The sequence below is a fragment of the Crocodylus porosus genome, unplaced genomic scaffold (genome assembly GCF_001723895.1).
Source record: "Crocodylus porosus isolate Cpor-Errol unplaced genomic scaffold, CroPor_comp1, whole genome shotgun sequence".
Classification (NCBI taxonomy): Eukaryota; Metazoa; Chordata; order Crocodylia; family Crocodylidae; genus Crocodylus; species Crocodylus porosus.
This window is the reverse complement of record NW_017728918.1, coordinates 3,627,196-3,641,592: the sequence shown is the minus strand read 5'-3', so window position 1 is coordinate 3,641,592 and position 14,397 is coordinate 3,627,196. Positions and strand designations below refer to the sequence as shown.

General features: G+C 41.1%; 1 protein-coding gene across 1 annotated transcript in view; it reads left to right on the top strand.

Annotated features, from left to right (window-relative positions):
- RHAG (Rh-associated glycoprotein) overlaps positions 1-11,692 on the top strand; it is a 21,872-nt gene extending 10,180 nt beyond the window's left edge. The window contains exons 6-10 of the mRNA XM_019537151.1: positions 503-640; positions 2,316-2,437; positions 3,276-3,361; positions 6,931-7,004; positions 9,341-11,692. Coding sequence (XP_019392696.1) covers positions 503-640; positions 2,316-2,437; positions 3,276-3,361; positions 6,931-7,004; positions 9,341-9,415 — 495 coding nt within the window. The 3' untranslated portion in view covers positions 9,416-11,692. The remainder of the gene's footprint in view (positions 1-502; positions 641-2,315; positions 2,438-3,275; positions 3,362-6,930; positions 7,005-9,340) is intronic.
- The last annotated feature ends 2,705 nt before the right edge of the window (positions 11,693-14,397 follow it).

Below are 14,397 nucleotides of genomic sequence, written 5' to 3'. Positions count from 1 at the left end.
GAGACAGTGTCAAAGGCCTCCCTGAAGTCCAGAAAGACTACATCCACTGCTACCCCTGCATCTAAGGACTCTGTGACCTGGTCATAGAAGGCCACCAGGTTGGTCTGACAGGACCTGCCCTTAATGAACCCGTGTTTGTTGTCCCTAAGCATAATCTCCCCTGCTGGCCCCTCGTGGACATGTGCCAGGATAATTCTCTCAAAAAGCTTCCCCAGGATCGAGGTAAGGCTAACTGGTCTATAGTTTCCTGGGTCCTCCTTGCTCCCTTTATTTTAAAATGGGAACCACACTGGCCTTTTTCCAGTCCTCTGGCACAACGCCAGAACACCACAAGTGCTCATAAAGCTGTGCCAGGGGTCCTTCAATGACCTCTGCTAATTCGATTAATGAAATCCCTGGCACATCTGGGCATGAAAATATTTCTATATAAATGCCCATACTTACAAAACACATCTCTGGTCCACCTCTTTTCTTACCCTCTATCACTTTGTGTTCCATACAGGTTCACATTCAAAATGCCACCCTAGCAGGCGGAGTAGCGGTGGGGTCCTGCGCTGACTTGGGCATCAAGACTTTTGGCGCTATGTTAATTGGTTTTGTCGCTGCAATCATCTCTGGCATCGGATTCAAGTTCCTGACTGTAAGTCTCAAATAAAGTAACAGGCGTTGGGCTTATTTTTGACCTCACACTGAGTTCTTTGATTCATAAAATCATAGAAAAGTAGGGCTGGAAGGGACCTGTAGAGCAGTGGTTCTCAATCTTTTGTGTACCAGGACTCATTTGTAAACTTCCCAATCTCAACCCACTCACCCTTGACCCACTGCCACCTGCCACCAGCCCCCCAGTGTGTGGGGCAGGGGGTGGAGGTGGAGGTGGGACCACAGCAGCTTTTTGCAGGCTGGAAGTCTGCCAGCCTGCAAAGGAAAAGCAATGGTTTTGGCCATTTTTCTCCTTCAAGGGAGAATCCATTTTTAAAGTTTGTTCATAACCCTTTCATATATTCTCGCAATCCACTTTTGGGTCATGACCCCCAGGTTGACAAATGCTGCTTCAGGGGTTATTTAGTTTAACCCCCAACAAAGGCAAGAAACTGGTGTCACTCCTGATTTAGAAGATGAGAAGCAGGCCTTTAGTATGGATAGAGATTAGCAAGACCTAGGCAACCATCAGCACAAGTCAATTGGCCCTTATACAGGAGCAATGAGGCTGTGCTGATGTGCTGTAATTACAATGCGTTGAAGCAGAATTGATTAATCAAGTCTGCTGGAGTGTAATAATAACCATGCTCCAGCAGCCTCCAGCATCTTGTGTGTCAGAGTCCCCGCACTTAAAAATGGCAATGGGGGCACTTTATCTAACGCTCATTCAATGAGTGTTAGATACAGCATCCCTGCCTCCATTTTTAAGTGCATAGACTTTGATACACAAGACGCTCTGGGTGCTTTAATTAGAGTGGTTCTCAGAGCCTCTTTAATTAAAGCACTTCCCTCCCCCAACTCCTGGAGTACGTGTATAAATGCTTCAGTACCTTTGAGAATAGGTGGTCCCGATCCCTGAAAAAATGCAGCTATCTGAGCTAGCTGAATCTGAATTTCTGTTGGGAAACCCCCAACAATTAAAAAGCCTGGTTGTAATGAAAATTTAAAATTCCCAAGCAAACAGCAATTTCAAAGAAAATGCCTGTGTCAGGTCAATTGAAAATTCATTTTTATTCAGAACTAACCCATTAAATGTTTTGCCACGTGATAAGATACTTTTCTAAATAAAAATTCATTATAAGATACTTTTCTAACATAAAAGTTATTTTGCATTAAAAATGGATAGGTCCCATTCCAAAAATATTGAGTCAAAACATTTGGATGCTGTTAAAACACCTAGTTTCAGATTTTTAATGAAAAAATAATCAAAATCAACACAATCCCATGAAAGGTTCAAGTTCAATAAAATAGAATTCCTTAAGAGAAAATATCCCAACAGGTCATTTTTTACCACCTATTCATGGCATGTATTTGCTTCTTGGGATCTTCACCCTATTTTCCTTCCAACTCAAAATGTGTATCCATGGCTATGCCATTTAATAACATCACAGAACTTCTGTATATCCAGTAACGATACAAATTATATTAGCACTTTCCTCTGTGTAAATAATATAAGTGATGAGGTAGGTCACAGTATTAATAGCAAATCACTAACTATGTATAAGAAGCATATTTCACTATTGTATTTTCTTCACAGCTAATTTTTCTTATAAATTTTTACACTAGAACTTGAAAACCAAGAACTAAGCTAAAATTATGCTTTCCTCTGATTTCAGCCACTTCTTGCTTCTTATCTGAAAATTCAAGACACTTGTGGAGTCCATAATTTACATGGCTTGCCTGGAATATTGGGCGGGATTGCAAGCATCATTGCAGCTGCGATACAAGTAGAACATCTGTGAGTTTAAAAAACCAAAAAAAGAGAGTTCTTTCATAAGGCTGGCAGCCATTTTGTGTTTTATTCAGTGCAAGCTGCTTGAGACCACATTTGGCAATGCCAGTCTCAAAGTATTAAAAAAAAAATTGGATCATGTCCTGAAACATCCTGAGATGTAAAACAAAAAATGAATCATTAGGCTGAACAATTTACATTATCTTTCTTTCCATCTTTGAGGTCCAGAAATTGTCCCCCTGAACAAAAGCTGAGATTCTCATAAATTCCTCTGATTCCAGGACATGAGGCATTAGGAAAGCCACCAAGTTACACAAAACAAGAAAATTGCTGCAGTTGACAACCCTGTGCCCTGTGCACTCCTTACTATGAAAATGAAGATCTTATGGTTGCTCTTTTTGCTCATAGGGACATTACTGAAGTTTTGCAAAAATTCAATAAGCTTTTCATTTTCTCAGGCCAAACTTTGAGTCTGAATGCCCTCCTTCCCCCACAAGTAATGTGGGCATCATATAGCAAACCAAAGCTAGACCAAGATGGTGTCTAGTGGGTCTCTGCTTTGTTTTATTTATTCTGGTTTCCCTCTTAAGTTTTTCTGTTTCTCTTACTTTAAGCTGTCCTGAAACGTTTTGGGGAAGGGTGGATATAAATTAAATAAATAAATATAATCACGCTTTTTTCAAGGAAAGCATTATTTCCTTGTATATTTAAGTCTAACCCTCTACCTGGCAATTTTATCCTGCTGAGAGCAATAATAAAAATATATACAATGCAGTAAAATTCCTGCTCTGGAAACTGAGTGCTGTTTTAACTGTTTGTGACTTTTTCATCCATCCTTTTTCAGGCCATCTCATCCTATTTCTGTTGGTATGCAGGCTGCTGCCTTGGGTTGTACACTTGGAATTGCACTAATAGGAGGAGCGTTTGCAGGTTAGTAAGATGCACAGAGCACCCAAAGCTTATAAATCTTTAGAAACATGCTGTTCGCCTCTCCCCTCTTCCTCCTTTCTGCTGAGTTCAGCAGCAGAGGAAAGGAGGGTATGACTGGTGGTGGCAGCATTTACCCATGGGCTCTGGAGCAGTGCAAAAACAGAGGGTAAGGCTAGACCCTGGCTGAGAGTTCACATGCAAAAGAATCAAAGAATCATAGCATCCTAGAGAAGTAGAGCTGGAAGCAACCTCCATATGTCAAGTCCAATCACCTGCCTGAAACAGAATTATCCCTATCCAAACCATCCCATACAATCATAATCTAAACTCTACATAAGACTACCTTCAACCCTGACATAACACAGACCTAACAGCGATGTGATACCAAGGTGACTGCGGAGCCACTGACCATCACCATTGAAATCTCATGGTGATCAGGATTGGTCCCAAATGATTGGAAAAGGGCAAATATAGTGCCCTTCTTTAAGAATGGGAAGAAAGAGGATCCAGGGAACTGCAGACCAGTCAGCCTCACCTCACTCCCTGGAAAAATCAGGTCCTCAGGGAAGCCATTTCTAAGCATGAGGAGGAGGAGAAGGTGATTATGAACATTCAGCATGGATTCACCAAGGGCAAGTCATGCCTGACCAACGTGATTGCCTTCTATGATGAAATGACTGGCTCCGTGGATGTGGGGAGACCAGTGGACATGATACACCTTGACTTTAGCAAGGCTTTTGATAAAGTCTGCCACAACATTTTCACAAGCAAGCTAAGAAAGTATGAGTTGGATGAATGGACTGTAAGGTGGATAAAAAACTGGATTGAGCATCAGGCTGAGCGAATTATAGTCAATGATTCAACATTTAGCTGGGAGTTGGTGTCAAATGGAGTGCCCCAGAAGTCAATCCTGCAGTTGGTTTGTTCAATATGTTCATCAATAACCTAGAAGATGGGATGGAGTGTACCCTCAGCAAGTTCATGGATGACACCAAACTGAAGGGAGCAGGGGATACACTGGAGGATAGGGCTAGGATTCAAAGGGATTTTGACAAGTTGGAGGATTAGACCAAAAGTAATCTCATGAGGTTTAACAAGGGTATGTTCAAAGTCCTGCATTTAGAATGGAACAATCCCATGGACCAGGACAGGCTGGGGACTGACTAGATAAGCAGCAGTTGTTCAGAGAAGGACCTGGGGGTTACAGTGGACAATAAGCTGAATATGAGCCAGCAGTGTGCCCTCGTTGCCAAGAAGGCTGATGGCATCCCAGGCTGCATTGATAGGAGCACTGCCAGCAGATTGATGGATGTGATTATTCTCCTCTATTCAGCATAGTGAAGCTGCATCTGGAGTCCCATGTCCAGTTTTGGGTCCCTCACTACAAAAAGAATATGGACAAATTTGAAAGAGTCCATTGAAGGGCAACAAAAATTAGTTAGGGGACTGGAAAACACGACTTCTGAGGAGATCTGAGAGAACTGGGCCTATTCAGTCTGGGGGAGAGAAAACTGAGAGGGGATTCAATTGCAGCCTTCAACTACCTGAAGGGGGGCTTGAAAGAGGGTGGAGGTGGACCATTATCAGTGGTGGCAGATGACAAAGCAAGGGGCAATGGTCTCAAGTTGAAGCAAGGGAAGTATAGTTAAGATATTAGGAAACGCTTCCTCACTAGAAGACTAATAAAGCACTGGAACAGGTTACCCAGGAAAGTGGTAGAAAATCCATCCTTGGAGGCTAGACAAAGCCTTGGCTGGGATGATATAGTTGAGGAGGGTCCTGCTTTGAGCAGAAGATTAGATTAGCTGACCTCCTGAGGTCTTTTTCAACCCTAACTTTCTATTATTCTAACAGCCTAACAGGGTAAAGCAGGAGAATCGTAGCAACCAATGTCCTGCTTCTATGAAATGCTGTCAATATATGCTAAAGAGATCCTGGGTAGAGGACTAGGTCCCCTACTACAAAGAAAGGCAAAAACCCCCATAGTGCATACCAATCTGACCATGGGGTAAAATTCCTTCCTGAAGTCAAATGTGGTGATTGGTCTTACTCTGAGTGGAGGGCAAGACCCACTATGCAGGAACCTCTGGCTTTGGTCCCAGGACGGAGGCAACCAGCAAAACATGGAAACATGGAAAATACCCACAGTAGAACATAGGCCTACACCTAGATCATCCTCAACCAGTGGCTGTCCACTCTCTTTCTGAACACCTCCAGTATGGGGAGCTGGGAGCTAAGCAGTGCCAGGGCCAGGCCCCCTGCTGTGGTGGCTGCCCAGGAACAAATTTGCTCCTGGTCAGCATCTACATGAGCCCTGCTGCACAGTATCGACTGTGCACTTAGTTTAGTACCTGTATCTACAGGTACTAGCTAACTGCACAGTAGACTGATTTACTGCAGGGTAGCTTATTAGCACTGTAACTTGGTGATGCTTTACTGTGCAGTAGATTAGTTTAGTGCACAGTGAAGCATCTTGTGAAGACACACCCAGTCTGTTCTATTGCCTCACACTTCTAACAGTAAAGAGGCAAAGGTGGGACACAACCACGCCCCTTCTGGATCCACCCCATCAGGCTGTCTTTCTAGATAATATGTTTTAGCCAAAATGAAGTTGAATGGTGCTATGCAGGTGTAGCTGGATGAAATTCTATTGACTGGGTTTTACACAGGGTCAGACTAGATGACCCTGTTATCTATTGCTAGCTGATGGCTTAAAATAGGTGGAGCTAGGTAGCACTAGAACACTGCTTCCAAACAGATTTCTACTGAGGATTTGCAAAATAGTATTTCCAAAGGCTTATAACTTGACCGAATGTGGGTATATATTCATAGGGACAAACATATTTAGGCTAGATATCAGGAGGTGCTACTTCACGGTCAGGGCGGCTAGGATCTGGAACCAACTTCCAAGAGAAGTGGTGTTGGCTTCTACTCTGGTTGTCTTTAAGAGGAGGTTGGATGTACATCTTGCTAGGGTTGTTTGACCCCAGTACTCTTTCCTGCCATGGCAGGGGATCGGACTCGATGATCTGCTCAGGTCCCTTCTGACCCTAGAAACTATGAAACTATGAAACATAAAGCAGTCCCCTGACTCCAAGGCCAGCCTTTCTTGAACATTTCAAAACCATACTCCACAGTTTGGAAGCACTGGAACCTCAGTGAAACGATTAGGAGAACATGGGTGGGAGGGGGACATTTCACCTTCGTCTCATTAGAACTGGTGCTAAACAAACCAAAAACTCAGACTGACCCAGACACTCCCCAAAAGCAATTTAAATCTGAGAAAGTTGTAAACATCTAAGAACTGAGCCTTTATAATGGAAAGTATCGCGCAACTGCAACACTTGTAATATTGACCAGCGTGATATTACAGGCCCTGATTCGGTGTGGCATTAGGTATTTCCTGATAAACGTCACCACCTTGAAGGTGGTGCTTACTGCCTTCCAAAATTGCACTGATAACTAAAAAGACAGGGCAAAGGCCATTATTCTCCTCCCAAGGGCACCCCTTGTAGCACGTCTTGTGGAACATGTGCACCGTTGAACTCATGGGATTTTCTTTCCTGCAGGTTTAATTCTCAACTTGCCTTTCTTGGGTCAAGCCCCGGATCAGAACTGCTTCGACGATTCAGTTTACTGGGAGGTAGGATATAACCACAAAGGAACACAGCCAGCAGGAAGTGCTACACTTGTATTTCCTGCTATGGGAAGTAGAGAGAATAGCGCGGTCCAGCGTTGCTGGTGCTCATGTAGTGGGACTCTGGGGATTCATACTGCATTCCTGGGATTGCCTGGAGATTCTGGCCTCTTCACCAGCTTCTCTCTGAAGGCACCACGCTCAGAGGCCTTGAACCCTTCTTGGTGGCTCTGCCCATTATTGCTCCCTCTCTGGCATGCTTGAGATCAGGGTGCAGTATGGGCAAAACCTTGTTTGAAGCAGGAGAGACCCGAGCTTCAAAAAAAAAACTGCTTTAACTCAGGTTTGGGGTCCTTTAGACCCACCTCTGAAACCTCAAGAGTGTTAGTGCTGCAGCCCCTAAAGTAAATCAATGAGGAATAAAGAGAAACCTTATTGAGGCAGGTTGCAAAGAGGAAGAAATCCATTGTAATCTGCTGCCATCTAGAGTCAGTTCGGCCTCATCTACACTACAGAGCTCTTCTCGGAGAGATTTGTTGGCTAAGAGGTCCATAAAATAATTGATTAGCTCTGTTGGCAACCCTCCCCACCCTCCCCCCCAGCCCTGTGTGGATGCAGGTCTGACAGCAGGAGGACAGTTTCTTCCATTTAGAGGAAATGATGTAATCCTAGCAGCAAAAAAAATACTTCTTCCTACAGAGATACCTCTACAACAGGGGCAGGCAAAATGCAACCTGCGGGCCAAATGTAGCCCTCAAGTCTATTCTGTTTGGCCCACGGGGCCCCTAAACATTTTAGAAAATTAATATTTATTTGCCCCTGGCTGCCTGTCACATGGCCCTTGATAGCTTGCCAAAACACAGCAAGCGGCCCTCCACCCAAAATAATTGCCTGCCCCGCTCTGCAATGACGGCATCTCTTTAGGTCAGATAGCCCTGACCCCACAAGAGCTGCTTCCCCAGTGAAAGTAGCAGCACCTCTATAATAGGGTTTTAATGTCTGAGACATCTGTCTGTTCCTGACTGAAAAATAAATACAAATATTTTTTTCTGATTTCTTTCCCACATAGCAGAAAAATCGTGCAAACAGGGATAATTGGGAAAAAAAAGATTTGTCTTGTCTTTCTTAATTTTCCCACTATAGATGGAGGAAAGGCTTTCTACTGAAAGTTTTGTGTTATGATTCAGAAGTGTAGGGTCCAATTACTAGCTCTATGTGTATAACTCTGGGGAAGCACCTTATTCTATATGAGCCTCAGTTCCCTATATATTAAATGGACATGAGCTGAAAGGCACAGGATTTTTTCCTTGTCTATTTAGATGGCCCATTCTTCAGGAAAGGCACTGTTTCATATTCTGCATTTATCCAGTGGGGTTGTCCCAATAACCAACTTCCTTATTCCATTCCCAAACTGAAAAAAAAATAATAATTTCAGTTAATCCCTCAAACCAAAAATTTTTTAAAAATATTTAGAAAAAAAACAATTTTTCCCCCACCTGAGTGATACCTATGGACCTTGTTTCATTTCAGAAATGTCTTAGCTACTAATTTAGACATTTTGAATATCATTTCTAAATTTTTTAGTTGGCCAAACTTGTTCACTAAATTCAGCGAAATCCACAAATAAAATTAAATCAAAATGGTGGGTTTTTTTATGAATAAACTGTTAACCAAATACTTGGCAAAATAATATAGAGCCTGCCTTAAAGGTGCTTCTGTATTGATTCATGTGTATTGGCATGACACTATTAAAAATACCAATAAGTATTGTAATTTTTATTTACCAAGAGAAGGAGAGTGTATTAATGTGTTAGGAAACACAACATGCCTCTATAATACTAGAAACTGTAGAAGAGTTTAAAGTGTAGATGGCAAAGAAATCCAGCCTATTTTTAACCAGAATAAATATAAACCTCAGTTCCAGAGTTCATCAATATCTATAGAAATATCCATGTTAGCAAGATTCAACCCAAAATGTTAATGTAGGGTGGATATTTTCAAAGAAGGTTAGGGTAGATTCATACCCAATTCCTTTGAATTACACGGGGAGTTGAGTACCTAATTTATTTGTAAACCCCTGCATGGATATATTACATGTTATGAAGCATTTCCTTTGTCAGGACAGTGGAAATCTTCTAAACTAAAGATGCACTGAATGGCTCAGAATTTCTCCCCAAACAGCAGGGAAGCAAGATGATTTTTTCAATAATTAAATGCAAAAGGTGAATGGAAAGAATGATATTTATATTGCACTAGGAAGTCATTTTGGGTGTGAACTCCAGAAAGACCAAAGGGCGTGAGCTGGGGTTAATTTTTTTTTTTTTTTTTGGTTTTCATACCAGGTCCCAGAAGAAAGCAAACAATTTGTTGAACTGTCCAGCGAACAAGACATTCAGAGATCTAATGTCAACATGTAGATGGATTTTTCCATTATTAACTTCAGTCCTAATAGTGTCATTTTCAGACATTAGTGGTTTTCAATAAGTAAAGGCATGTAGAGAGCTATAGTTTTGTAAAATGAAATAAGCTTTAATAAGGATATAGTGCCCCTACCAAATCTGATATACACAATGCATATTTCAAGCTCTGTTGAATGTAAAAGGCTTTCAAATACCTATGCTTACCTAAAATTGAAAGCAGCTAACTGGATTGCAATATGCCCTGTATTTCAGCAATCCATCGTAACTCAAGTTCTTTAAATTGATTTCACATCTATGTGTTTCTACCATGCTTATCGCCAAGGTTTCATGTTTAGCAGCAAGTATTCAGAATCTGGAATGAAATGTTACTTTAGTAAGACATGGAAAAATTAGACCAGGAAGAATTTCATACCCTCTAAGCTAGTACAGGTAAACTGAGAGAGGATAAAGAAAAGATCTATAGGTTTTTATTTTGGTTTCCAAAATGATTTTTTACTAAAGACTGCCACACGAAACTGTTATGAAACCATGCCTACCTAATGAGTCATAACCCTGTTGTGGATTAAAAACTGGTCAAGTAATAGGAAATAAAGTGTTAGGAATAATTCACAGCTAGTTTTAAGTGCAAAAAAATGGCTATCAGTGAGATACCTAACACAGACATATGACAACTCCGTCTTCATTATATTTTTAATGATCTCAATGAGTAAGTGAATGGGAGGTGGGACAAAATGTATTATTAACACAATAATTTAGGTTAGTCAAAACCAGGTGAGGCAATTCAGAAGCACCTTCTAAACCCTGTGTAACTGGGCAACATTGTCTGATGAAATCCAGCACTGGCAAGCAGAAGATGATACTTATTGAGAGGCAAGCCTAAAGACTGACTTGCGGTCATTGACTGGTTCTGAGCTCAACACGCGTGCAAGAACAAGGTCTGGATTGTTAAGAGAGTCATTGAAGAAGCATGCGTGTCAGAGCAGAATAACATGTAAAATGCCTGTGTCACATCTAGAAGTCTGAAAGTGCTGCATCTGGAAAAACAACCCGGCCAGAAACAGGACAAAGGGCCAAGAAGACCAACAAAAGATAATGAGGATCCATGAAATGCATTAAGAGGAGAACTTAAAGGGAAGGACAAAATAAAAAGCAATTTTGAGCAAGCGTAAAACAGTACCACAGAGAAGCTCAGTCCTGTTTATTATGTGTCATAGTCAGATTAATAAGAGGCTTCCTGATTAAAAGGAAAGGGAGCTAATGTTAAAATGTGAGCAAGTGTGTAGGACTAATGAACAGAGCTCATTTCTTCAAGCTACAACTATGCCAAACAGAAGCACCAATTAGACTTTAGAAAGTGTTGTGAGCTGGATAAAGCAGATGAGCTTCCAATGGCTTTATAAGGACTGTTTTACTTTAGGGCTGACAACTGGGAGTTAGTGAGGAAGTCCTTCCATAAAGCTGAATTTCATTTAAAAAGTACTTACATGTTCTTCTGAGTTGTCCAATGCATGGCACCTTAAGATAGGATACTGGGTTAAACTGACCAGTAAGGTAAAACCACTGTATAGTGTTTTATATATAAGCTTTTATCGATGAACAAAATATCTAATTGTTTAAATACATTTTAATATTATTTTTAGAAATGTTCATTTTTGCAGATAAGCAGGACCACACTGTGTTTTTCTTTTTTGTCTGAATGCAGTCTTGTATCCAAATACTCTAGGAAATATATTGTCTTTAAATGGGAAAGGCAAGAGGAACAGGTTGATATAACCGTTCAATGTTTAAAGATTTTGTAAATACTCTGTGCCTACATTAGAAGAGCAAAGCTGCCCATGGATGGGCTAATTGTATATATTTTATACACAATGGATGAAATTCACTCCCGTGCAGAAAGGTAGCGTAAAGCCACTCTTAACTCCCACTGGGCTCATCTACGTGAGATGCTATGTTGGTGTAGTGACAAGCTATGGTACCGTAGCGTTGGCGGGCACAAATCGTGATGCTGACACTACTGCACTGTAACAACAAGCTACTGTATAGTAGCTCATTGCTACTGCGCAGTAGCATGGGGAAAGACCCACGCAGCATCAGGACTGTGCAGTAATCCCAGTTAAGCAAATATTAAATGACTGTGCAGTAACAACTGCACAGTCCAGCAGACATGTAGCTGCACCCACTGACACCTCATTTTGAGGATTTCAGTAGGTTTTAAGTTCACCTTCAATCTAAGGGTACATTTTACCCATTTGAAGTATTGACTTTCTGGGACTACTTGCAAAGCTAAATGCTACTCATTGGGCATGTCTGCACAAGACACTTACTGTCGAGTAGACAAATTAGCTTGATAGTAAATGTCTCATTTCTACACGTGCACCCCATTAGGCTGCAGGAAACTAATTAACTCCATAGCAGGATAGTACTTGTAAATACTTATTGAGAGGCAAGCCTAAAGACTGACTTGTGGTCATTGACTGGTTCTGAGCTCAACACGCGTGCAAGAACAAGTAAATACAAGTACAAGTACTATCCTGCTGTGGAGTTTTTTACTCCACAACACCACACGTGTAGACACTAAAGGCTCTGGCTGAGGTGAAGGTGTTTCAGTGCAGGGAATACCTGCTAGCTAGTCCCATATTGGAACATCCTCATGTCCCAGCCATCCCCTCCACAGCACATTGAGCCACATCAGAGCAGCCCTGGGCTGGCAGGCTAACCCCCCAGACCTCTGCCAGCCAATGCTACTCCAACTGTGCTCAACATGCTGCAGTCCTGGGTGCATGTGTAAAAGCTGTGCCCAGGAGCAAGAATCTCTGGCGCAGTAAGTGCCGGGGTTTATTGCATTGCCTGCATAAGCATATGTGGACACACCCAGTCTAAGGAAGTCTCAAGGAATAAATCCACAGTGATAATGAGAAAGTACAGTTCATCAATTTGAACAGAGCTGCAATCAATAAAATAAATATTTTTATCCCTAGACTCTGGCTCTGTTTTCAGACTCATTTACATTAACAGTTGGGAGCTAACACTTGTGTGAGTGTGCGTGCGTGCATGTGTGTGTGTGTGTAAATATTGGTACAACCATGAATTCAATGACACATCCTATTCTGGTGTCTACATTTTAAGAGAATGTTGGAAAATTGGAGGGGGTTTGGAGGGAAAGCTTTGAGAATGATTCAAGGTATAAAAAAAATTGTTAAATTGAATTTTTTTAAAAACAAGAAACACAGGAACCCATGACTGGAAGGGACCTCTTGAGTTATCAGCTCTTGCCCCTTGCTGTTGAAAATAATCATAGTACTTTGCATCATGCTCCATTTAATCATCAAATAGGGTTTTGACCCCATTTCTCCAGTTGAAAGGTTGTTCCAGACCTCATTGTTCTGCTGTATAGATACCTTCTAATTTACAGCTTTAATTTATTTATTCTCAGTTTATATGCACTTTACTCATATACTGCTTAGGTTGCCATTCAGCTCCCTCTCTACTGTTCATATGTTAGACTGTAACATTGTAGCCATGATGGAATGTGACCTTATGTCCAACAGCTGTCCTAACTATACTGTTGCTCCAATTAAAGAAGACACAAAAAAGCTATATCAATAGGATACATTTCTGCAATTAAAAAACCCAGTTCTGACCAACTAGGGAAGTGAAGGCAAAAAATAAGTAGGTAGGTAGATAAAGACAAGGGATATAAATTATCAGTTTGAAAATACAAAAAATTAACAATGGAAATAAGAGGAATCAAAAATAGCAAAAGTTTCTATGGCCAGTAGCAATAAGAAATAATACAAATATCTCATCTACAAATGCATTCCTAACAATGGTACAGCCCTGACACTTGGTACAAATGGTAAAATTGGCAGAGACATAGAAAATGCAGAAATATTCAAGAAATATTAGTTCTGTATTTATTCTGAGATGAACTATTCATATTATATAATGAATCATGTTTTCTTGTATTGGCACTAGGGAGGGTGTTTTAAAAAATGGTAAAGATAAACTTTTGCAAATCTACAGGGCAGGATGACAAACATCTAGTCTATTTAAAATGCTGTTAAGGGAGAACTTTGTACTATTAAATACTGGTAATAGGAGTAAATGACAGAGTAGCAGCTGCTGCAGCAGGAGCCTCTGTGGAGATAGGGGGACCATGGGGGAAGAGAAAGTGCCTATAAACAACAGATATGGAGCCTCATATGCAGCACCAAAGTGTTCATTTCATTCCTCCTCTGCTGGCTGAGACAGAAACTCCTATTTCCATATTTCCCCATTAATAATGAAAATACCAGTTTTCAACAGCTGAATTATGTGAAATGGTGTGTCTTGTATGCAGGAAAGTATGGTATCCCAGGAGAAACGGCCTTCCTGTTAGAACAGTGAGGCAGTAGAAGAGACCTCTTGGGGAAGTTGTGGAATCTCCTTTGCTGGAGGCTTTGAAGCAGAGGTTGTATAAGCATTGGTCAGGGTTGATTTAAGAGTAACATTGCCACATTTATGCAGGCAGTTGGAAAAGATGACCCTTGAGGTCCTTTCCAACCTCATGATTATATAATTGCATAATATAATTCTATAATTCTGTGATCCAAGCACATAATTATGGAACACTTTTCCATACTAAACAATCATTAAGTTAGTTGTTAAAAAAGGCTTGAGGACATATGCTAACTGAAAGCTCAAGCTGGACAACTTCAACCTACAAGTGTAATTTCACAATGAGGGCATTCTAGTAGCCACTGGAAGAATGTACCTCCAGGCTATGAAGGACTCTCCAGCCCTTTAAATTGTCCAATCTGGACTGGATATCTTTTTTGGAGGCATGGTTTAGGTCATGCAACATGTTTGATACAACATTCAGTGATGGATGGTTGTTCCCCTGTGTTATGTATGAGGTCAGAGATGATGATCATAATCATCCCTTTAGGTGAGAGAAAGAGTAGGAAAGGGGAACTGCACCTGTAAGGCAGATTGGTGGG